Raw genomic sequence first — 26,781 nt, 5'->3', positions numbered from 1 at the left:
TAAATGATAACGTATCGTTGACTAGGGTTTGGTACAAATTCTGATGATGACAGACAAATGATAAAGGGTAGAAAACACTGCTGTTTAAGTTTTTCCCACTATAAATATGGTTGCAGTGAGCATTTGTATAGCTAATAGGCTAATTATCTTTTTTGTATAAAAGATAATTATAGACAATATCTTTTGTATAAAGTAGTAGAACAGAACAAGTGTGTTTGGAGCTCCTTGTTTTTGTGTGTATTTTCATATAATCTTAAATCTAGAGATTATACTGTGAATGAGAGTTTCTCTATTCCCCTATTCTAGTTATAGAATAGTTATTCCCCTAACTCAGCTAATTTCCTCTTCTTTAGACTTGACATGTTCATTTCTTACCCCTCAATATTTAATAAGTTCATTCACAAGTACCTAGTTTTACAACCTTTACAACCCGAATATTCAATCCAATAGTTATTCTGAAACTGTGAAGTCATCTATATTATTATCATCGTTTTAATTTCATGATAGTTTGATCTTTTAAAGAAAGTGATCCCAAAGAAAAATTATCATTGATGTTAATGATACTTTTTTCCTGTAGCTTGCCCAGTTTCGACAAAGAAGAGCTCGATTGGATGGACAAAACCCTCATAAGAAGCCAAAAAAGGAGAAAACCTCAAGCAGTAAAAATGATGTTCATGGCTTGAATATTGATCAATCAAAGAGTGAGGAGATGTTCATCAATAGTTCTCAGGGTGTTGGATCAGCCGTGATGCCTGACTCCACAATAATGAGAACTTTAAACAATGAAGAAATGCTTAAGCATGAGCAGGTCTTTTGTGTTGATGTAAGTATTCATCCAGATGTTAAAACATTCTACCTCTAACTAGAAAGTAGTGGCAGTGAAAAGTCATTAACATCCACCTGAGGGAAGCTTGACAAAGTCATTGACTTTTTAGCATCAAGAACTGATGATTCTTTTAAAGAACTTGAACTTTTCTGATGGCATGTTAAGGATTTACTTTTATTTAAAAGAGTTACATGAATTAGAGGAATGGTGTCTTTGATGCTTTTGGCTTACAGATGACATCTACTATATATGTAAAATTTCTTGGTTCTTTTGTATTTATAACAATGCCTTGTGATAAATTTTATATGCATTATTATAAGTCATTATAATTCATAATGAAATGAAATTTTTAAAGATTTGGATAATTTTTACTAGTTTTTTAATAGTATTTTTGTGAATTTTCTATCTTTGTTACTAACAGCAATGTCTTAGTAAAGCAGAGTTTTTTTTTTTTTGGTAAAGTATGATATTTAGCAGGGGAAAAATGTCATAATTGTAATCATGTTTTACTTTTGTTGTAGCCAGAAAGTGAGATTTCAACCACAGCAGATGATTACACTTTGGAGGTAAGACTAACATATCCCAATTAAAAATGTCATAGATAAAATTGATATTTTTTTGAAATTATTGATTGTTTGTACTTTATTTCTTATAAATTTATATGCTTCTGTATATATTTAATATAATTTAAGGTAACATAATATAATATAAATGGATTGAAAAACTGAAAATTACATTTTACTGCTGTATCTTTTTCCAGTGGTTAGCTAAAGTCTTAACTTTTTGAATTGCTTAATCCTTAATTATATAGCAGCCCTAATTTGGTTTTTAGGAAAGTGAGTCTGCATTCTAGGATCCATGACCATTTTAAGATAGCCATTTAGCACAGTAAAAATTTTATAATTTGTATGATTTTTATAGTAATGCTTTTTACAAATGTTTGAATACTAGTGTGTGTGTGTGTGTGTGTGTGTGTGTCTGTGTGTATATACACACAGACACACACACACATACATTTATATATATATAAATGTTTATTGGAATTAATGTTGCTGTAGTGTTGTGCGTGTGTGTGTGTGCATGTGTGTTACTGGGCATTGAACTCAGGGCCTTGTACATGCTAGGAAAGCACTTTGTCACCAAGCTACATTCCCAGCCATTTTTAAGTTTTATTTTAAGATAGATTCTCACTAAGTTGCCCAGGCTGTCTTTGAACTTGTGATCCTCCTGTCTCAGCTTCCTGAGAAGATGGGATTAACGGTGTGCATCACCATGCCTGACAATGATGATTTTTATTTTAGGTGATAAACTATAAAATAGGCATTGGTCTCTTAAGAAATACCTGCCTTCTTTATATGTTTGCAATAAGTATCACTTTGTTATATTATTCTTTTTAGATATGATTGTCATTTCTTTGCTCCCAGATTTAGAGTACATGGAAAATTATTCTTTACTCTGAATGTTTAAGCAACTTAGTATATTTCACAAGTCTGAATTTATTGTAGGCTTCTAATAGAAAAACCATGTCCTGTTTTTAAAGAGAGAGAGAGAGAGAGAGAGAGAGAGAGAGAGAGAGAGAGAGAGAGAATGAATATGAATCTTTTTTGTAGATGGACACAACACGATGCCTTTATTTTATTATTATTATTTAATGTGGTGCTGAGAATCAAACCCAGGTCCTACCCATGCTAGGCAAGCACTCTACTGCTGAGCCACAATCCCAGCTCGAAAAACTATGTTTTTAAATTAACATATTACAGTTTTTATTTTTGTTGTTTGAGTGTGGGTGTGTGTTTGTTACTGGGGATTGAACCCAGGGGTGCTCTACCACTGAGCTACATTCCCAGCTGTTTTTATTTGAAACTGACTTGCTAAGTTGCTCAGGCTAGCCTTGTACTTGCAAACCAGAATTATCTCAACTTTATCCATGGTGTGGTTCTCTGAGGACCTGCCTCTGAACATCTGCCAAGAAAATGCTCCAGCAGAGCAACATCTTGAAAGACATTCACAAAGACATTTTTAAAATTTGCCTTGAGCTTTTTTCTGAGCTGGCACAAAATAAAGAAAACTACAGGGAAAAAAAGTCAGAGGCATTCACTTAAACTCTCTAAAACCTGGAAGCTCTGAGGACTCTCAATAACTACTGATGCCTTTCTGAGCTGCTTGACTATCATACCTCCCAGTCTGGAGGTGAGATCACTTTTCTGTCAAAAATGTCTGTTGCCTGAAGGAGACTCAGGTCTCATCACTGATGAGAGCAAAGATCAGATAGCAACTCTGCTTTTGTGGAGTGGAGAAACAGGGCTTTCAGGTTGTATATTGATGAGTATTGTATGCTGTAGCTTGGGGAATTTGGTGGGAAGGCCTGCAACTAACTAAAGATGAGGATGAGAAGAATGAAATGGAGGAGAATGAGGTGAACTTTGAGAACTCTTCTGCAAACTTATGAAAAAAATCTTAGAGAAGAAGTTGAGAATCTTAGTTATGAAGGTTTTGACAATCCTCCAGTAGGCTGTCTTCAACCTGCTGCATTGTGACTAGCACTCAGGGCTGAACAGCGAACTCAGAGCAGATCATAACAGTCCAGGCACTTCCAGACAACTCTACAATCGGCAACATGATGTCCAGAAAGTACTTGGAGATAGACCCTAACCAACTCATTGTGGGGCATTATAAATATGTTTAAACTGAATTAGAGGAGAACTAACTGAATATTTGCTATAGAGGTATTAGATATAACTATTATACTGGATAAATAATTTATGTAATACTGATAACATGATATTTGACATGATCTTTGATGATATTTACAAATATTCATTTTATTACACTGTTACTTCAAAATAGAAATTTTAGTGTGTACTACAATCAGAATGTGTCATTTCTGAGTCATGAAAAAGTAATTAAAATTTAGAAGTATTATAATTTGAAAATTATCACAAGTGACTTTATATCTAGAATTAGTATTCCTACATTCTTGTGGTTTTTCACCAATTACAATAATGTGTTAACAAAAGTTGTTTTTTTGCCTTCCATTTAGCTTTATTTCTCAGAGATTATTCTTAGAATAAAAGTAGAGCAATCAAACTGATTTCTTAAAAGTCTCTTAGTTAGGACCCTCCCCCCCCTTCTTTTTATTTGGCAGTTGTGGGTATTGGGCCTTGCACATGCTAGGCAGATGCTCTACAACTGGGCTACATCTTCAGTCCTAGGATTTTTACTTTTTAATGTGTCATGGCTCATACAGACTTAATCCTAACATTCTGACTAGACATTCTGACTAGTCTGTCCTACATATTTCAGTGTTAACAATTTCATTCTCCTGGGTTCTATAAACATAGAATTGTGAAGGCTTAAGATATGGGCAGGAATGTGGGCAGGAATGAAGTTGGTTTTTGTACTCTTAGTGGTAAAAAGGCAATTAAATGATTAATTGATAAGAAATTCATTTCCCACTCCTTAAACCCTATATACATATTCTATCATCCTCCTTTCTCTTACTGCAAAATATCTGTTCTACAGACAAGTGGTGATATATTAAAGAAAGCCCCCACATCTGTCTGGATTGGCATGACTAGCAGTAGTACTATCCCCAGAGGAAAGTTCTTAGAGGAGTGTTCTTTACCTCTTTATTTCCCTTTGCTTGCTTACTAGCCTTTAATTAAATTTATACCAGTAAATGGTTTTATTTGAAAATAAATAAGGCTTAATTTTAAAAATATTTTTAGCTAATTTTAAGGAAGCATTTTGTAAAAGAAGATCTAGTAACTTGAAGCTTTTAGTTATCTTTCTGAAGACTAAACAGGAACTGCACTTAGAACTTCAGTTAACTTAAATGAAAGTGTCTTTTGCATTGTAAGAACTTAGATGTTTGAGGAATGATTGACATTTGATATGCCTCTTAGATACTTCAGTTAAATATAATTACCATATTTGTTTTTCTATTAAGGCATTTTCCCTAGATGTAAAAGATACACAGTTAGTAGAAATATTGTTAGGTAAATAAAATATGGTCTATCATAATATATCAAGAAATTGTTTTTATACAGGTAAATGATTGCTGTAATGTGGTGAAAACAGGAAAGCCTACCAATTTATTAATGGTACAGTATATAAAACTACTCATGATACTAATATTTTTATTATTTAAAATCATTTGACTTACTAACCAAGCTTTCTCCTATATGTCATTCTTTCTGTATGTGATTTCTAAAAGTTACTAGATCTTCTTTACTGCTTAACAAAACAAAGTTACCTCATTTCATTTTAACATGGAATTGGAACAAAATTTGCAGATATGCTGTTTAGGGGTAATATCACATTAATAGCAAACCAGATTCCCATAGAAGTGAACTTCAAAGTGAAGAGTGATGTTTTAAAGTGGATTTTGCTATGGAATTCAATATTTGAATTCCTCTCTCAGGAATGTTGCTAGTACTGAATTATTAAAAATATTGGATTGATTTAGGAAAAAGAATTTGGTGTCGTTGATTCTTATTCTGAACAAGGCGCACACTATAGTGAGACTCGCCTAGAGTTGATAGAAAATGAATTAGTTGGGAAACCTGAACATGAGCCATAAGAACTGAACAGAGAACTGGAAGAAATGAGGACCACCTATGGGACTGAAGGATTGCATCAGGTACATTTACCTTCTGTGGCCTTTGTTTGCTACTCACAAAAACAAAAACAGGAAATTTTTTTAAAAATATTTTTTTTAGGTGGACACAATATCTTTATTTTACATTTATGTGATGCTGAGAATCGAACCCAGTGCCTCACGCATGCTAGGTGAGTGCACTACCACTTGAGGCACATGCCCAGACCTCCAGGAAATTTTAATGATAGTTTATTTAATGAGAATTACAGGTGTTAACTTAAGATTATCTCATTCACGAGAAAAATGGGGTTCTTGCACATAGTATTAAGAATCCCATTTTACACCTAGAATTCAACTAATTGGGGTAACATGTATGTTACTTTGTTTATTTAACTTAATAAGATAGAGTAAAATAACTTTGGTGATTTCAGGACAGATGTTTTTCTAATGAGCCTGAAAGAAAATTGTGGTATAAATCATATTTTTTTAAAAATGATGACTTAAACCCATTAAGAATGTCAGCATGTCCCTGTAAATATTATCTGCAGTTAGAGTCACATCTCTTGTATTAAGTAATCAGTTATGAATCAAGATGAAAATGGGATATTAATGAGGATGACAGAATAGATTTCAGTTTCATCCTCTCCAAAAACAAGTTGATGCTGTTGCCTGGTAACAGATTGGGGGAGCTCCCCAATATAAAGGCATTTGCTTCTAGAATTAGATATATAGAAAAGCCAGAACAAGTGAAAATTTTTTGCATGTCCACATTAATTTCTTTCAGATTGATTGGGAAGTAAAACAAACTTCTTAAAGCTCATAGCTTTTAAATGTGGGAGAAAACATACAAATTGTAAGAATTCCACTAATGTGTTTTGAATCTCATATTTTTTAAAAAGTTGCTTGTAACAATGATAATCAGTTTTATGTAAAATATAAGCCTAGAATGTAATTATTTTCACTGATTTCCTTTAGTTACAAGAATTTGAAGCAGCAGTTAAACAAAGAGATAGTATTATCACACAGCTCACCGCCAATTTACAACAGGCAAGAAGGGAAAGGGACAAAACGGTGAGAGAATGTTTAGAGTTGACGGAGCAAAGTCAAAAATTGCAGATTCAATTCCAACAAGTAAGTATTACAAGTAGAACAAGACTTACTATATTTTTATAACGAATTTTTAAATTTTTTCACTTTCTAGAACAAATCTGTTATAAAGCCATTTGTTTATTCATACTGGAAAAACTAGTGAATAAGTGTTATGTTAATCAAGAATTTAATTTATACTTCTTGGGTAGTTTCTTGCTATTGTTTTCTTTGTACTTCTTCCCTGTCTCTATTTAAAAATTCTACAAAGTCTTATCAGGTGTATTTTTGCAGAAATTTAACCTGCAGTTACACTCTACTTTTTCCAACCCTGGTATGGTTTTATGTTAATTAGGTTCTCAATTATAACTAGACTGACAACTGGATACATTCCATTTATCTTTAGTTGGAACTATAATCTAATTGCTTTAAACAAAAGGGTGGAATTTAAGGTAAGAATACAGGCTTGTTTATAGAACTTAAGGGCAGAAATAGAATCAGAACTCTGAGAGAAATTGGAACTAGAGTTTGAAAAGTCATCAAGAATCCAGGAAGAACTTTCAGTCCGCATTTTTCTCTGCCTGTCGGCCTGTCTTATTTCTCCTATAATGTGAAAGGTAAATTCTTTGGCTCATTACCCAAAGTGCACATGACCTATCAGCATGTTGACAGCATGGAAACATGTTGACTGAGATCGTAAGCCTATGAAGTGAGCATAGTTTCTAGATAACCCCTGTGGGCTGAGGGTAAAATAAAGTGTCACTTCAAAATTTAATATTTTAAATATTTTCTTTCTATTTTCAAGTTACAGGCTAGTGAAACTCTACGAAACAGCACTCACAGTAACACAGCTGCAGATTTACTGCAAGCCAAACAACAGATTCTCACTCATCAACAACAGGTTGAAGAACAAGACCATCTATTAGAAGATTATCAAAAAAAGAAAGAAGACTTCAAAATGCAAATTAATTTCTTACAGGAGAAAATTAAAGTATATGAAATGGTATGTGTATCTTAAGGAAGTCAACCTACTTGTAGCAGCTTTGTAATTAACTTTAAAGTTTTTAATGAAGGTGTTTATCTTTTTTTTATGCATATGCACCCAAAATTTCATAATTAAGACAAACTCATTGAGTATATAAAATAATATATTTCAAAAACATTGAGAATTTTGTAGTAATAGTTTTACAGATGATACTACTCATTACTCTGCTCCTTAAATGTGATCTGCCTATGCTAAACTAAAGTCTCAGGAGAATCTATTTTTATAACTAGGATCTTTATCCCTTTTCCACCAACTAAATGTATTTCTTCTTATTTTAGCCATGATTATAAAATTCTGAAAAAGAAATTTTGTAAATTTAAATTAGAAAAAAAATGTGGTTGATTCTTTTTATTCACTTGAGTTATATTCCAGTTAGGGGGGATTATTTAGTCAATAAGTGCTCTTGGTAGGAAATGTATCACATGGATTGTAATCTTTAATCTTAAAAGCAATTCATGCTAGCATATTCCATTTTTTTGTTTTTTTTTTTTTTGAGAAGTTAAAGTTTAGATGTGATTTGCCTGAAGCTGCCCCATTAACAGGTGCCAGAGTTGAAATTCTGAGCTCCTTGAACTACACTGCACTCTGATCCTTGCCATCTCTGTCCTCTTTTTTGCTCTGTGAGAGCTGAAACAAGGCAGTGTGATCACCGTGTTTGAATGTAGCTGAACATCATTTTACAGTAACTCAAATTTCTTGCCATCACTCTGTGTGTGTCTACAAATATCTATGAAAGCACCATTGGAATGGATTTGTGGGTTTCAAACAAATTTGAGCAAGTAGGCAAATACAGAATCTGGGAATAATGAAGATGGAGAATACATATAATACAGCATATTTTATAAACTTAGAAGATTCTACAGGAAGTTGAGAAATTACCAAGACTAGAATATTGTTTGAATAACAAAAGCATTAACTAGCACTTATTAAGTACTTACAGTATAACAGGCAGTATTCAAAGCCTCTTACACATATTAATGCATTGAATAATCACTACAACCCCATGAGATAAGGGTACCTTTATCATTTACAAATGATGGTACCAAGACAATGCAAGATGAAGGAAATAATCCAGGTGCAGAAATGATATATTGATAGAGTCAGATTTCATAGCTCAGTTATCTGACTCCAGAGACTCCCCTTTGAAAAATAGGAAATGTACAAATTAAAATTATGAGAAGGGCATGCTTTTCAACTAAGGTAATTTAAAGATTATGCAAGTGTTTACAGAATACCTATTCTGTAGTAACCCTTGCAAAAGATATATGACGGACCTTAAGATGTCCTCTTTCTTCACTGAACCCATGGAGAGGTGCGGCATGTACACAAGTTACCACAAAATAAAAAGTAATTGCAGGTAACAAGTGTTATGAATGTTTTGACGAGGCCTGATTTATGAGGAAAAGATTCAGGGTAGACATCAGCAGGGAGGTAATATTTGAGATAGATCTATAAATTGGAATAATGTGTTATTTATATTTTGTTTACCCATAAATTGGTATAATATATGGAACATAATATATGGAACAGCTATTCAATACCTATTTGGTAATCAAGAGAATTGTTTATGAATTCATGACAAATAGAGATAGGCAGGATATTCTTTGCAGGGTGTGGAGTGGGCATAAAGACCCGGGCTGAAATGTTGAAAATGTATAGGGAGCAAAAAGTAATTTACTTAGAAAGCAATAGGCTTTGGAAGTGTCTTTCTGGAGGGTAAGAGTAGAAAGACAATCGAGGCCTAAGTTGAAAGTGCCCGGATCTAGGATTTTATTATTTCTTATTGTCACTAGGCAGTATAATTTCAGATAATCTAAAATTTATGTAATTCATTTTAGTAATGAAAATAAACTGTTTATTTGAATGTTAGCAATAATACTTTTATTGTTCTTATTATTATATTTTAATTTCTCAGTTTTGAAAAAATTTAATGCCTTTGAGAAGTAGTTCTGTCAGAGCAGCTGAAGTAACTATATTGATAGTCAAAGGCTCATTATCCTAATCCCCCAAACCTCCTGTGTTATAGTAGTCACAAACAGGAAGTATATTATTCCCCACTCTTTCAGGTGTAGTTCTAAAAATAGAGGTTTCCTTGACTGAAGGGCTCTCAGTTTTGTAACATAGAACAAGTGATTTAAAACCATGTAATTTGAAAAAAGCTAAACAAAGAAAACTGTGAATTTGTGGTGTTTAATAGTTGAATGAAGAATTATGGTTATCATATTAGGTGTTGGACAGTGTTGAATTAAGTTATTTTCTTTTATGAGTGTTCCTTTCATCTTATAGAAGAAAATCAGGAAATAAAATTATAACAGATTTTTATATCAATGTTAACATTTTTCAAAACTAGTTATTATTTAACAGTTTAGCTAAAATTGACCATCATGAACTGATTTTACTTTTTAAAAAAATTTTTTAGTTGTAGATGGACAAGATATCTTTATGTATTCATTTATTTTTATGTGGTACTGAGAATTGAACCCAGTGCCTCATGTGTGTGAGGCAAACACTCTACCTCTGAGACCCAGCCCCAGTCCTGATTTTACATTTTATATAGGTTCCAAATAATTTATAAATTTCTTTCTAGCATATGAATATATTTGTATAAAGCTCAGTAAAAATAAAATACCTTAATTATTTTATTTTAACCTCAAACACATTCTGGGAGATAGAGGAAATTTATCTTTATTGTACAGATAGAAATACCAGGATTAATAGATTACACTAATTTACTAATGTTGCATTCTAGTGTAGAAATTAAGAAGGCTCAGCACTTGATAATAACATATGATGTAATTGGAAAAGGAATATGTGACACTAAGACAACAGCTCATAGTCTCACTCAAGAGGCTGCACAAGATAACCTTGGTTTATGTAGTGCAAAATTTGGCCTTTATTTGTTAGGCTCAGAAGTCATATTTTTTTTTTCTTGAGCTATATCAGAGGTTAATTAGTTCAAGAGGTTAATGTTTAAGTCTAAATATAAGACTGTGAATTTACAATGAGAAATAATTATCACAAACTTCAGATTTTAAGCTCATTGGATTTTATATTCTTTCTATGGACAGATGAATTTTAAAAGCCAGGTGATAATTTAAAAAGTTGTTTATTAAGTATTAGATGAAAGGGTGTTGGAGGAATCAGATGTTCAGTGGTATGAGGTTGAGATAACCTGTTACATCCATCTCAGAGTAGTAATGTTCATGTCTGTAGACTAAACTTCTTAAATGCTCCTTGCTGTAACTCCCAACATTGTTTTCTGCATTCAGTATGGTTTTTCGAGAGGGATCAGACTTCTCAAAGGTTGATGGTGTGTTGGTCTTCTTCTAAGAACTATACTCAATTGATCAATGCCTACATTTTCTTAGTACATTCATTCAAGGTGCCTAGAAGTCCTTGTTTGGCAAGGACTCGTGTCTCCTTAAGATAACTTTACTTCCTTACCTATATTTTCATCAGTTATATGGATTTCACTTATTTCCTTGGCTTTGGGACTATAGCTCTTAACTGTTTAATGAATATGCGTTAATATGTCTTGTCTTAGCCTAATCTCCAGTTCCAAAGATAGGAACTGGGGAAAATTATCTGATGGTCTTTTATCTTTCTGTTTGAACTGTGGGTCTAAGCCCAAGTTGGTATGCTGTAAATATACAGTAGTGGTCTTAGGTGTCACTTGATGTTCAGTCACTTAAGCATTGCATATCCCTAAATTTCTGATTCACTTAAAACCCCAGGAATGAAGTTAAGGAAGACTTAAAGGAATCCACTTTAGTTCTTGTTGTTGTTCTTATTTTATAGCACTTGTCCATGAAATACCTTCAAATCACTAGAATCCAGGGGAGGACCGGTATTTATATTTTTGTGTCTTCTGAGAGTGTCTGAATAGTATGTAGTACTATAACTAGCGATCAGAAATACTTATATTTAGAATATTGACCAGTTAATAAGAAAAATGAAAATGTGATAGTTTATATAGATATTTTAATCAGACTGGTTTTTGTTTTGTTTTGCTTTTTTGGTGGTGCTAGAGATCAAACCCAAGGCCTCACACATGCTAGGCAAATTAGATTGCATTTTTAAATTTAAATATTTAATCACAGCACAATGTAAGAGAAATTTCTTCCCAAGAAGGGTAAAACTGTTATATTGTTTGCTCATATGTACTGTCAGGTAGATAAGTCCTAGGTCTTCTTGTACTGGGAAAAACGGGGGGGGGCAGGCCCAACAGTTGTTTTTTTATAGAATTTTATAAAAAGGAGACACCCATAAGAAGTTGCCAGAAGCTAAAAATGTCATTCTTATATTTTCTTTTTCTTTTCTTTCTAAAGGAACAAGATGAAGTAGAAAAGTCAAATAAAAAAGAATTACAAGAAAAGGAGGCGATCATCCAGGCATTAAATATAAGAATAATAGAAGAAGAAAAAAAGAATCTTGAGCTAAAGGATTAAGTCACAGCCACTGAAAAATTAATGAGAGAATTACAAGAACAAATTGCAAGTATGAAATTAGAGCTGGCTAATTCTAAGCAAAAAGAAAGACAATGTCCTGAAGAAATAAAACAATTAATGGGTACAGTTGAAGACCTTCAGAAAAGACATCATTACACAGATAGCCAGTTTGAATCTTATGTGGTACAGAAAATGGTGGAACAAGAAATGCAGAAAAGATTAGAACAACTCCGAGCAGAGATGGATGAAATGTATGGGCAACAGATAGTACAGATGAAACAAGAGTTAATAAAGCAACACATGTTACAGATAGAGGAACTTAAAGCACAACATAAGGAAGAAATTGAGAGTGTTTTAAAATCAAATTTAAATATTACAATTAATGAAGATCAAATAAAGTTAATGAACGTGGCAATAAATGAACTGAATATGAAATTACAAGATGCTAATGCGCAAAAGGAAAAACTCCAAGAAGAACTAGGAATAATTTCAGGAGAAAAATCTACTCTGCAGAGACAACTTGATGACCTTTTTGAAGAATTGAACTTTTTAAGGGACCAAATTCAGAGAGCTAGAATGATAATAGCTGAACAAGAAAGTCAACTGAATGAAGCACATAAGTCCCTTAGTACAGTGGAAGCTTTAAAAGCTGAGATTGTTCTGGCATCTGAATCTAGGAAAGAACTAGAGTTAAAACATGAAGCAGAAGTTACAGATTACAAGATAAAACTTGAAATGTTGGAAAAAGGAAAAAATGCTGCATTAGACAGAATGGCTGAATCACAAGAAGCTGAAGTAGAGAGGCTGAGAACACAGCTCCTATTTAGTCATGAAGAAGAACTTTCAAAACTAAAAGATGATTTAGAAGTTGAACATCGAATAAATATTGAAAAACTTAAAGATAGTTTAGGCATTCACTATAAAGAGAAGATAGATGGCTTACAAAATGAAATGAGTCAAAAGATGGAAACAATGCAATTTGAAAAAGATATTTTGATAACTAAGCAGAATCAGTTGGTTTTGGAAATTTCAAAACTAAAAGATTTACAGAAGTCCATCATGGATTCAAAATCAGAAGAAATGACCCTTCAGATGCATGAACTCCAAAAGGAAATCGAAATATTAAGACAAGAATAAAAAGAAAAAAGTACGCTTGAACAAGAAGTTCAGGAATTACAACTTAAAATTGAATTATTGAAGAAACAAATAAAGGAAAAAGAGGATGACCTTAAAGAAAAATTTTCACAACTTGAAGCAGAAAATAACATTCTTAAAAATGAGAAAAAAGCTTTTGAGGACATATTGAAAATTTATGTTCCTGCTGAACAAGAAGAAAAATTGATTTTCATTGACTCCAGCAAGTCCATATCCAAAGATTGCAGCTGGCAAAAAGAAATGGAAATGCTTACAAAAGAGAATGAGGCCCTCAAGCAACAGTGTATTCAGCTAAATGAAGAAATTGAAAAGCAAAGAAGTACATTTTCATTTGCTGAAAAAAATTTTGAAGCTAACTATCAAGAGTTACAGGAGGAGTATACTTGCCTTCTCAAGGTAAAAGATGATTTAGAAGACAGTAAAAACAAACAAGAATTAGAGTATAAAAGTAAACTTAAAGCACTTAATGGAGAGCTTCATTTACAAAGAATAAATCCAGCTACAATCAAAGTGAAAAGTGCCATGCTTGATACTGACAAAGCTTTTGTCACAGAGCCATTAGAAATCTGTGAAGTTGTTGAGAAAGATACAGCAGAACTTACAGAAAAACTTGAGGTAACCAAGCGAGAAAAGCTAGAATTGCCAGAGAAACTGTCTGATCTCTCTGAACAATTAAAACAGAAACATGGTGAGGTTAATTTTCTCAGTGAAGAAGTCAAATCTTTAAAGCAAGAAAAAGAGAAAATTCTATTGAGGTTTCAAGAGCTAGAACTCCTAATTAACCATCATAGAGCAGAAAATATAAACATGTGTGATGTTCATTTAAGTTCTTTACAAGATGGAATAGTAACTATTATAAACAAGGATTCTCAAGGATCATTATCTAATGTAGGTGAAGATTTTGGAGAAGAATCAAAAACAGTAGTGGAAGAGAAAATTTCTTTTGAAAATGTGGCTATTAGAAGAGAAAGCAAGCAAGAACAGTTATTTTCACCATCAGTAACAAATGAGTCCTCACCTGGGACAGATCAATCAAGTGAAAACGATAAACTCCCTCAGGAACTTTATGTACTTAAATCAGAACAGGTATGTTTACTTATTTACATATGGTATAGCACAGTGAAAATGTATATTTCATGCTAAAAAGAGTTTTCACCTTCTTAAAACAAATTTATAAAAGAAAATGAAAGTGAATCATGTAATTCTCATTTGGATCTATCATTTATCATTTAATTATCCTATTTTTTTCTTAAACTGCTTTTCTTTTAGCTAATCTATTATATATTCTGCTCAGGAAATAAAGCAGCATTTTATTTGTAATGACAATAATTTAAATAAAATTGTTTAGAATCTCAACTTTAAAAAAGTTATTGATTTTATAACTTAGTATTTGGTGCAATTTCAAAGACTTTTAGAGTTTTTATTTCATACTTGTCTTTTTCAAGGTTCCACAATTGTAAACAAACTCTTGAGTGTTTTAGAACCTTATGCAGTTGTTCAATAGTTATAAATTCTTTTTCCTTTTTGCAAGAAAAACACTTAAGCCCTAGAGTTTTTTGAGTCTTATACCTGAGGAGGAAAAAAAATAGTATTAATTCTCTGTACAGCTAAAGAAATAAAACACATAAAATAATAGGTTATTTCCTTTTATGTCAGCTATTCATATTAGAAATAACAGAAAAGTCTGATGTGTATCTTCAGTATGATAATGCTAAAAAAACTTTTTATAATTAAAAACATCTTTTAGCTGTAGATGGAAATTTTACCTTTATTTTATTTATTTATAATATGGTGCTGAGAATTTAACCCAGTGCTTCACACATGCTAGTCAATCTCTCTACCACTGAGCCATAACTGTAGCCTGCTAAATAAACTTATGTGCTTCTAAAACTTAGGTAATAAATATCTTTTGCAGATATAAGAGTTTAGTGTTGAAAGAGAGAAGTTAAGGAGTATATATTTCAGTGAGGAAAGACAGGAAATAAATGTGAAAATAAGACAGAAATATTGTTAACAGTCTATGAAGAAATAAAACACAGTATTGTGATAAAATAAAACAGGGAAGCTCACAAAAGAAATTGAGAATGATGGGTGGAGGTGGGTGGTGGTCTGGAGCTTGGAGGAATTAACACTTGAACTGAGATTCGAATGAGAGGGAAGAGGTTGCATTATGGAAATTAGAGCAGTTGTACCATGAGTAAATTTGAGGAACCGAATTGAAGGCCTATGTAGTTGAGTTTGAGAAGAATTTGAAGAAGGAAGAAACTCAATCATAGGGAGCCCCTTATAGACTTTGTAAGTTTAGATTTTTATCCCTAAGTACAATAGGAAGTCATCGGAAAGTTTTCTGTTTTTATTTCTAATGACATGTTCATGTTGATGATCTTATCAAATGTGGTCATACTTTATGTTTTTAATAACTTGAATAGACCCAAGAAATTCAAATTACTTAACTACAATTGCTATGCTAAATATTGCAAATTGTTTTTAAAACTATAAATGGTGGTGTTTACTCCTAAAAAGTGTCAGACATAATTTAAATTTTATTAAAAAGCATTATTCGAAGAAGACCTGAATTTGAAGCACATTTGTCAAATTGGTGAAATTTTATTAATAGGAATTTTGTTTCTGTATTGAAGATACTTGCAATGGTGTTTAGATACTCTCTCCTTGAAATTAACTAAACAAAGTGAAGAAAAGCAAGTCTGTAAATTGCTCCCATTTATCATTACTAAAATAAACCCCATCATTGATACAGAGGGGGGAGTAAGGTATGTATGCAGGTGGAGGGAAGCTCACAGAAGAAATTGAGCGGTGACTTACATAGTGATACTGTTTACTTGTCTGAAATACTGCAGAGGCAACAAAATACTCCTACTCTCAGTATTAAACTTAGTAATCAGAGCACGTATATCTCACTGAAACCAAAATAAATGTGGCTGTTAAGAATTTTTAACTGGCCAGCTGCAGTGGCAAATGCCTATAATCCCAGCTGAGGGAGGCTGATGCAGGAGGCTAGTGAGTTCAAAGCCATCCTCAGCAACAGTGAGGCAGTAAGCAACTCAGTGAGACCCTCTCTCTAAATAAAATACAAAATAAGGATGAGATGTGGTTCAGTGGTCGAGTGCCCTGAGTTCAATCCCCAGTACCAAAAAAGAAAAAAGAAAAAGAAAAAAAATAATTTTTTTACTGAAAAGAAAGAAATGAATAGTTTTGGAGTATAATTCCAGATTATCAAAGAGTCTTTTCAACATTGGGGTGCAAGAAATAAGGAGTGGCAGGAACATTATAGATATTGGCTAGTTATTGATGCTGAAAGAAGCCATAAATTCAAGTGTGTGTGTTTACAATTGGAGGTAATTATTGGTATTGGAAGAGATACTGAGCTTAGAAACATCTACTGGAGCTTAGAAACCTCAAGAGGAACCATAATATCAGTTCTGTTAGTGAAGAGATGTGGTAAGCCATTGTTGTAGATTGTGGCCGCCATTAGAAGATGGCGCCGGCTTCCACTGTGGCCTGTGATAAACAAATTCTTTTGTGGAGAGTTGGCACACTATCCCTTGCCACCCTATAAGAAAGATCCACGTGGCGGCTTAAGATTGGTACGTGGGAGGCTTTATTAGGCTGTGCTTGGGCGCTCGGGGGGAGAGAGAGAGGTCACTAAAAGATACTTTAATCAAGGCCTGAATAAACTGCTGAAAGAAGATTCCTGAGTTGCGTCTTCCTTGCGGGCAAGGGGTCGCGACAAGTGGTGCTGAAAACCCGGGAACCAGAACTTTCAGCAGTCAGGGGTGGTGCACCAGTTAGTCCCAGGTAAGTGGGACCCGCGGTCAAAGCGGAGATCAGTCCTAGATAAGTGGGACCTCCTATCAAAATGGAGATCAGTCCCAGATAATTGGGACCCGCTATCAAAGCGGAGATCAGTCCCAGGTAATTGGGACCCGCTATCAAAGCGGAGATTAGTCCTAGGTAATTGGGACCCGCTATCAAAGCGGCGGCTCCTCTGTAAAGCCAGAGAGAGCATTACATCTTATTGCAGCTGCACTGTGTACTTTCGCTCTTACTTTCACTCTTGTTTTTTGTGTGTCTTTTGTTGTGTCATGGGTGCCGTATCTTCAAGTCCGCTTCTCCTGGCCCTAGATAACCTGTTACATTCCAAGGGCCTAAAAGTGAAACGTAGTACTTTACAGAGATTTTTACAGAAGACAGATATTGTTGCACCGTGGTTCGCGTTCTCGGGCAGCCTCACTCTGCCTAGCTGGGATAAGTTAGGCACAGATCTTGATTTTGCTTCTGAGCAGGGCATATTAGAGGGTGGGGTGATACCCCTTTGGAAGATGATCCGTAGTTGCCTCGCAGAAGGACAAGAAGTTTTAGAGCAATTACATGAAGAAAGATCAGAAATGGCAGGCAGTGAGGTATTTCAGGAGGGTGGGAGTGTGTGGAGTGAGAAACAGGGGAGGAAACAATTATCTCCGGCAGGCAGTGACGTATTTCAGGAGGATGGCAGTGTGTGGAGCGAGAAAAAGGGGAGGAGGCGATTGTCTCTGGCACGGAGTGAAATATTTCAGGAGGAAGGGAATGTGCAGAGTGAGAAACGGGGGAGGAAACGCTTGTATCCAGATCTCAGTACACTGCGCATACTCCCATGCAAAAGTGGGTCAGAAGAGGAGGACGATGAGGAGGAGGAGCTCGGGAGACTGTCTCGGCAGCTAGGGAGTCTAACTATGGGAAAAGGGAACAAAAATAAACAGGAGCTCAAAAAGAAAAAAAAAAATGATCCTCCGGACCCGCCGCCGTACGGTGGGGGTGTTTCGAGGAGAGCTTTCCAGTCCAATTCCGGGGGCTGTTAACATTTTTACTGATGGTTCCAAGTCTGGAATGGGAGCCTACGTAATTAATGACTCTCCCCCTATCCAGCATCAATTTGCTCCTGGAAATCCACAATGGGTAGAACTACAAATTGTTATTGAAGTTTTCAAACAGTGTTCTTTTCCTTTTAATCTTATTTCGGACTCTAGCTATGTGGTACAAGCACTAAAAGTCCTGGAGGCCGTGGGAACTATTAGTGATGCCCACAATGTGTCTGTTTACTTTACTCAGCTTCAACAGCTTATCTCTAACCGCACTGCTTCTTTTTATCCAATGCACATCAGGGCTCACACCTCTCTTCCTGGTCTGTTATCCCAAGGTAATGCCTGTGTGGACTTAGCCACTAGAGGTCAATTGATATGCTTGGCTTCCTCCTTAGAGGGGGCTAAGTTGTTTCACCAAAACTTCCATCTTAATGCATTAACGCTGCACAGGCGTTTTTCCATCTCAAGAGCGGATGCTCGGCAGATAGTATTGCAATGTCCCCATTGTGTCACATTTCTTCATCCCCCTAATTATGGAGTAAACCCACGGGGATTAAAGCCATTGGTTGTTTGGCAAATGGATGTGACACATATACCTGACTTTGGTAACCTTAAATATGTGCATGTTTCCGTTGATACGTGCTCTGGAATTATCCATGCTTCTGCTTTATCGGGAGAAAAGGCACGTAATGTCATTACTCACTGTTTAGAGGCATGGGCAGCATGGGGTGCACCTGCATCCCTTAAGACTGATAATGGACCTGCTTATACTGGCAGACAATTTACAGCTTTTTGTTCTACTATGGGAGTGCAACTTACTCATGTTTTGCCTTATAATCCTCAAGGACAAGGCATTGTTGAGCGTGCTCATCGCACCTTAAAGGAAACTTTACAAAAACAAAAAGGGGGAATAGGAGCTGAACACACTCCTAAAGAACGCCTGTCCTTAGCTCTCTTTACCATTAATTTTTTGAATTTGGATATTCATGGTCGCTCTGCAGCCAATAGACATGTGTCCTCTCAGCCCTCTGTGATTGGCTATGTTAAGTGGAAGGATGTTCTTACGGGCCAATGGAACGGCCCTGACCCCGTGCTGACATGGGCACGAGGATCTGTATGTGTTTTTCCCCAGGATCGTATGGAACCATTGTGGGTCCCTGAACGCTTGACAAGAAGAGTCTCGACATCAACTGACCAGCAACAAGAGATACCACAACAATCCTGTGATGAGGATCTTCATTCTGCTAAGTGCTCTGGCTCTGGTGCTGGTGCCGATGGCACAGGCGACACCAATGCGGTGGTGGGCAGTGGCACGGGCATGGCCAATGCCGATGCCGGTTCATGGTAATTCTAGTGTCCTCCCCACTCTTTTTTCAACCTCATGTGAGATGTCTGCTCCCTGTGCCTCTCCTAGAGGGGACATGGAGAGAATTTTTAATCAATCTCAAGTTAATCTCACAGGAGTTTTTTGTTTCAGCCTTAGAAACGCTAATTGCATTAGCCTTAAGACCAAAAATTTGACTAACTGGGAGGACCCATTGCGGTCCAATCAGGCCTCAGGAAGCATTATCAGTGCTGTATTGAGCAAGGTAGCTTCGGAGAAGCAATCAGGCTCAGAGACCCCCGCAAACAGCAGCTCTGCTCTTAACATAACTACCTTGGCTATTATCTCTGAGGCACTAACCCAAGTGCCTCCTTCTTCTAGTAGTATTTATAATGCCACTCATTTCAAGGCCTCTCCTTACTCTTCCCCTAATCTTGGTTTCCCCCCAACATTTATGCCTTGTCAGGATCATTCTTGGGAGAAACATCAAGTTGCTAAAGGTTTCTCCCTTTCTCCCTCTCTTGAGAGGTATGTTTATAACTTTAACAATAGTGCCAGCTCCTCTACAGGAGTAGGTTGGTCCTGGTTTCAATGGCTGATTTCCAATGAAAAGGGGGCTTCAGCCGATATTTCTGCACTGGCTCAGTTGGTAGGAGCCAAAAGTTGGCTGGCTAATATTTCTGGTACTGTTAGGGAAAGTGAACAAGGTAATAGACTTACATCTGTTTCATTCAACTCTCTGTTGTATAATGCCACATTGCCTCCTGCAATGGTCTGTGTCCAATCCCCCTTCTTATTCCTTTTGGCTAAGGCCACCTCATCGGGGATGCTGGATTGTTCTCATACTACCTGTCTCTTATCTGAGTGTTGGAATGGTTCCTGGACTGTAGCAGTGGTTATGAAAATTCCAACTTTTGTCCCAATCCCGGTCACTGCGGATCCTGATAAATTCCCTATTGTTGAGCTACTTAGAGTCCTCAGAGATTTTGGAATCACAGCGGCTATAGTGACAGCAGTGGCGATATCTGCTGCTGCAGCGGTTACGGCCGAAGTGGCTATGGCCAATCAAGTACAAACTGCTGCCACTATTAATCAAGTTGTCCAACAAACTTCCACCATACTTGAATCCCAAAATACAATTAATCAACATATTTTGTCAGGGATTTTAGCTGCCAACCAAAGAATAGATTTACTCCAAGCTCAGGTAGAAGAATTGGCTGACTTAGTGCTTTTGGGTTGTGTTGACCAACGTGCACATTTATGCATAACCTCTGTCAGATTTAATGATTCCAGGAATGCTTCCCGCATCATTGGCGAATATTTGGCTGGAAATTGGTCCATGGAAGCGGAAGACATGATCCAGTCTCAACTAACCCAGATAGCTCTCTTGAATAGCACCCGTGTTGATCCCGTGACTTTGGGTCAATTCACCGATTGGATATCTTCTGCCTTTTCCTTTTTTAAAGAGTGGGTGGGGGTAGGCATTTTTGGTGCAATGTGTTGCTTCAGTATGTTTCTCTGTTTGTGGTTTCTCTGTCGCCTCAAGGCCCACAATGCTCACGATAAGGCTATGATCATCCAAGCTCTTGCAGCTTTAGAAAATGGCAATTCACCTCAAGTCTGGCTTGTGCAGCTTAAACAGTAAATCTTTGACATGTCCATTGCACCCCAAGTTAATTTCACATTGCACTGGGATTGGCATGTCCTCTTTCTCATTCTCCCCCAGTACTGAATAGCCCTTGCACTCTGCAGGTCTTGTTACCATTGCACGCAGATGGGTTTTAGAACTGGTCTTTCTTCTCGGCTACAGACTCTTTACTTTCCTCTGGGGCTTAGGGATTGTGTTGCCAACTAAAAATTTGTTATGTTACCAGGCTACCTGTGTTGCCCTACTTCTCGCCGTCGTCACGATGCAGGATGCGAGGCAAAGCACTGCACTTGAGTGATCCCTCAACGGACCTCAAGGAAAGCATGTCCTATTGCATGCGGGTTTGACGTCCACACCCCCGCCCTACGAAAAAAGGCGTCGGCTGATATGGGGTCAGGTCTGGGGAAGGCGCCTCCTTAGGACTGAACCATACATTGCAGCCGCTTCTGCACAGTGGGATAGGACCTCTACTTTCGCCTGCATTGTTTTATAAAATAGAAGGGGGAACTGTGGTAAGCCATTGTTGTAGATTGTGGCCGCCATTAGAAGATGGCGCTGGCTCCCACTGTGGCCTGTGATAAACAAATTCTTTTGTGGAGAGTTGGCACGCTATCCCTTGCCACCCTATAAGAAAGATCCACGCGGCGGCTTAAGATTGGTACGTGGGAGGCTTTATTAGGCTGTGCTTGGGCGCTCAGGGGGAGAGAGAGAGGTCACTAAAAGATACTTTAATCAAGGCCTGAATAAACTGCTGAAAGAATATTCCTGAGTTGCGTCTTCCTTGCGGGCAAGGGGTCGCGACAAAGAGACACTACTGTATAGGCTATATAGACAGCTACTATATCCCTAGTACCTAGAATAATGTTTTGCACATGATCAGCAGTTAATAATGTTTTACGAATGGATGAATGAGGGGTGAATAGGGGAAATAAACAAAGCTGCTTTATCAAGAATCAGCTGTGAATCAGGATAGGCCTTCATGTTAGAATGAAAATCAGAATAGCTTTTGTCGCTTGCTATTTAGCATTGTTCTATAAGCCCTAACCATTCCAAAGATAAAAAGATACATGGCATAAATAGAAGTAGATAATTCACAGGTGTAATTAAGAAATTGAGAAAAATAATCTAAGCAAAAAATCCAAAAAACCTAATGTAAAATAAATGTCAAAATTAGCCAAAGATATGTAAGACCAATATAAATAAAATAAGAATACTTTAATGAAAAATATTTGAATAAATGAAAAGTCTCATTTCTGAGTGGGCAATTTTTTATATTATAGAATGTGAGTTATCTCTAGATTTATCCAACTTAAAAAGTTACAGAAATTTGACTTAATTGGTTTATAGTTCATCTGAAAGAGTAAATGCATAAGGAGAGACATGAATATTTTTTTTAAAAAAAGTAGAATGTATGTAACATGATGTGTAAAAAATAATTTTTAGGTTTAAATATTATCAATTTAATAAATGAGATATTGAAATGAGTTAAGTATTCAACAGCATAGAAAAGTGTCAAGAATATCTACATTCAAAGGAAGTAGAAGGAAGGAAATAAAGAGCAAAAAATAAGAGAACTTGTAATAAACAAGTGGGAAAAATTTTTAAGAACTTTGGAGGTTTATTATTTGAAAAGATTATTTACAGGTATTAGATCTCCAAAAATATGACCAAGGGGGGAAAAACACATAAGCAAAATCAAGAAGGAAATAAGGACATAAGTACAGGTACCACAAGAAATTTTAAAAGTCATAAATAATGCTACAAATAATCTCTGCCAATAGATTTGAAAATATAAGCAAACTCTAAATGGTGTTCTGGAAGAATATAAACTACCAGAACTAATGCAAATAGAAATGAATAAGTTCATATAACCATTAAATAGAAATGAATAAGTCAGTAATCATTAAAGAGTTGAAGTAGTGGTCAGAAGTTTTCCCTTTTGCCTCATCTCAAACCAAAATGCTAGACTTAAGACCATTTTACAAGTAATTCTTATTAACTCTCCAAGAACAAAAGTGTAATTGTCCACTAAAGTAGGATTAAAGAGAGAATGGAAGAAGAAAGGAAAGAAGAAAAACTGAAGAAAGAAAAACCACCCAATTCACCTTAGAAGGCCAATATTAATATGAAGTCCTGATAGGAATTGTAAAGAAAATAAAATTGTAGAGTAATCTAACTTGTAAGTGTAGTTGCAGAAATTCCAAATAAAATATTAGCAAGTTATACCAAGAGTGTACAAATAGTTAAACATTTGAAAAAAAAATCTGTGACTGTAATCTCTACATTTTTATAGCAAGACAAAATCCATGATTATTTTAGTGCACATCAGAAAAAAATACATAAAAAATTTGACAACCCATTTATAAGTTTAAAAAAAAGCTTTAGGAAATCAGGAAGAGCAGGGAAATTTTCTAGTCATGATGCTGATTTTCATCAAAATGTTAACAGATTATATTTATGATGGTGAAATTTAGAAGCATTTCCATTAGAATCAAGTATAGGACTAGGATACATACCCATTGTCAACAGTACTATTGCAACATGGTTTTGTAGTTCTTAGTAAATGCTTCTCCAGTTCTTGCAATATGACAAGAATAGGAAATGAGAAAAAATATGAACAGATCAGGCAAAACTTTAAAACCAAGATAATAAGATGTTTTGAGTTTTTGTTAAGAAAATTATAAAATATTGAAGGACACAAAGACCTGACTGTGTGCTAATACATATCATATCCATAATGGAAAGATACAAAGAAAAATATCAGTTTTCTCCTAATTAATAATTCTAGTCAAAATTACAATAAGGTTTCTTAATGAATGTGGAACACTGATTCTAAAATTGATATAGAAGAGTAAATAGCCAAGAATACTCAAGACAATCTTAAAAAGTATGTATTTGTTATTAAAACTTATTACAAAATCATTATAAACAATATGGTTTAATGCCAGGATGGTTAAGTAGATCAGTAGAATATAATGAAAAGCCCAGAACAGATCTGTATCTTGTAAAAATTTAGCAAGAAGGCCCTACAAATCAATGAATCACTTAGTGAATCTCTACTTCATTCCAGGCACTGTTCAAGTCATTCATAATTTAACAGTGAATAAAAATGATCAAGGAAAAATAAAGTTTATTTTTAGGGTTTAAATGAACATTAGAAAATACAGACAAATATTTCTGGTGGTCTTAAGTGCTATGAATAAAATTACAGTATGATAAGAAGAATAAGATCTCCCTAAGTGTAGGGCTTTTTTTGCATAGGGTAGGTCAAGGAAGACTACTTTGATGAGATGATATTTGAGCAGAGACAGAGGAAATCAAAAAATAGACCAAATTAGCATAAGAAGCTTAGAGTATTCAAAAATGTTTGGGAGGAAAAAAAAAACAAAATTGTTTTGAGCACAATTGACTTTTGATACTAGAGGTTAGAAGTTAGGGAATTAGATCATTGTCGCTTTAGGGAAAAAAATCAGGTTGGTTAAAAATGTACACATAAGAAGAAAATAGAATCTTAAGATAGGGAAAACTTTTAATAAAGACAAAGCATGGGAAAGGATTTAAAATTTTTATTGTATCTTTTAAAAACAATAATGTAAAATAGATTTGAGGACTGGGACTAGATATTTGCCATGAAGGTAAGTTGCAAACAAAAGCTATCAAGAATATAGAAAGAACAATTAATGTAACAAGAGGTCCAAAAACAAAATAATAATGGGCAAAAGATGTGAAAGACATGTGCCTGAATAGGAAATCAAAGTATCTAATAAACATGAAAATATTCTTTCAACCTTACTATTCAGTGTAAAAATAAAATAACATTTTATACCCATTAGGTTGGTGAAGTTAGTCTGATATAAAGAATGGTGAGGATGTGAGTATATAAGTACTCAACCTTCTGGTAGCATTGTAAATTAGTACTGTTATATAAAAATAATTTGATCAAATCTAGCACAGTTAAAAATGCACTATCTGTGACCTAGCAGTTATATTTCTAAGTAGTTCTCAAAGTGGGGTTCCTGACCAGAAGCACAGCATTACTTGGTAACGAGTTAGAATTCACAGCTCTTTGACCTCTCCTGAAACAGAAACTGTGGGGATGGGGTTAGGTTCCTAAAGTAACCTGTTTTAATAAGCATTCCAAGTGATTCTGATGCATGTTACATTTAAGAACCACTAATTAGAAAGAAATTAGCACATTTATCCAAAAGTTAGGAATAAACCAATTTATCTCCTGAAAGGAAATGGACAAATTTTGGTATAGTCATAATACCACAGTTAAAATGAATTAACCTGTTGCCTACATGCTGTTAATTTTTTGTTTGTTTGTGGTACTGGACATTAAACCCCCTGTTACCTACATGGAATAATACCAGAGACATATTGAATGAGAAAATAAACTTGTAAAATTAATATCATTTGTGTAAGTCCATAAAAATACAAAATATACAGTGCATTGAGAATGCAAAATGTATTCTAATGAGAAGTGATAATGTAAGAATTGGACTGGATTTGTACCAAACTATGATTATGGTTGCCTGTGAGAAAGGAGTGATGAGAACATAGAAGTGTATGGGGAGTACAGGGAATGAAAAAAATAGAGAAAATGTTATAGTACTTGTTAATTTGGGTTTTGAGTTTATTGCTTGCATTTTTCCATATTTAAAATAGTATTTTAAATTCAGGCATGGTGGTGCATGCCTGTAATTCCAGCTATTTGGGAGGCTAAGGCAGAGAAGGGTTCTAAGTTCAAGACCAACCTTGGCAACTTGTTGAGACCTTGCCTCAAAAAGGGCTGGGGTTGGGATTGTGGGTCAGTGGCAGAGCGTTTGTCTCACATATGTGAAGCACTGGGTTCAATCCTCAGCACCACATAAAAATGAAAATATTGAAAAAAAAAGGGGGGGCTGGAAATGTCGCTCACAGGTAGAGAGAACCCCTGGGTTCAATTCCCAGTGCCATGAAAATAAAATGTTATTTGAAAATAAAAATGAAAGATAAGGAAGAGCCAAGACAACATGAGAGAAATTGGTATGAAAATTTGTTCTCCTGGTCTCCTTGGCTAACTACTCTTACACAGCTGTAGCCGATCCATTGCTGTTAGTCCTCTTAGGGTTTTTAATTGGACCCTGCATCTTTAACTGTTTATTTAATAAGATATATAAAACAAAAAATACATTCTGTAAAACTGATGGTCCTCCATACTCACTACAGTAACTGTAAACCAATGATGATTAATTAATTATTTGATTAGTTCCAAAAAACCAGTGGGGAATGTTATAGGACAGGCTATATAAGCAATGACCAAACAGACTTCATTTTACCCTGAGACTCCATATTACGTAAGAAGAGCTTCTCCCATAGGAAAGCCCCATCACTGTACCACATTACTAATTGCCTAGCATAGCCTAATTACAATACAAAATAGCAATTCTTACACAATGTAAAATTGTTCTTATTGGTTCCCATTTTCCTTGGGCAGTGTACCTTTCTGGGGAATAATTGATTAGATGTTAGTAGCCATTCTTTAATTTATATTCAACTAGGGTCACTTTGCTCCATTTCTCTTTTGATTATGATTATGAAAAAATCCCAGGAGAAATGAATGAGATGAAAATTTGATTAAGACATTGCATTGTTTTGCTAATGGCTTTATTCTGCCTCTGTACTACTTCTTGCTTGCTTGATTGCTGGTTGCCAAGTCAATCTGGATGTGGTTTTTCGCCTTTAAACATCCTAAAATGTTGAGGCTCTAGGCTGTTTCCTGCAGAGGCAACTTGTTTCTGTAGGGAG

At 35.2% G+C, this 26,781-nt stretch overlaps 1 protein-coding gene across 1 annotated transcript in view; it reads left to right on the top strand.

Moving 5' to 3' along the window:
* LOC143388774 (A-kinase anchor protein 9-like) overlaps window positions 1–26,781 on the top strand; it is a 95,249-nt gene that overhangs the window by 13,479 nt on the left and 54,989 nt on the right. Inside the window, 7 exon segments of the mRNA XM_077108298.1 lie at window positions 578–823; window positions 1,348–1,392; window positions 4,876–4,929; window positions 5,295–5,468; window positions 6,402–6,557; window positions 7,318–7,515; window positions 11,886–14,246. Coding sequence (XP_076964413.1) covers window positions 578–823; window positions 1,348–1,392; window positions 4,876–4,929; window positions 5,295–5,468; window positions 6,402–6,557; window positions 7,318–7,515; window positions 11,886–14,246 — 3,234 coding nt within the window.

This window comes from Callospermophilus lateralis, unplaced genomic scaffold (assembly GCF_048772815.1).
Source record: "Callospermophilus lateralis isolate mCalLat2 unplaced genomic scaffold, mCalLat2.hap1 Scaffold_43, whole genome shotgun sequence".
NCBI classification, from domain to species: Eukaryota; Metazoa; Chordata; class Mammalia; order Rodentia; family Sciuridae; genus Callospermophilus; species Callospermophilus lateralis.
Note: the sequence above shows the minus strand (reverse complement) of the source record. Positions and strands in the feature narration are given on the sequence as shown.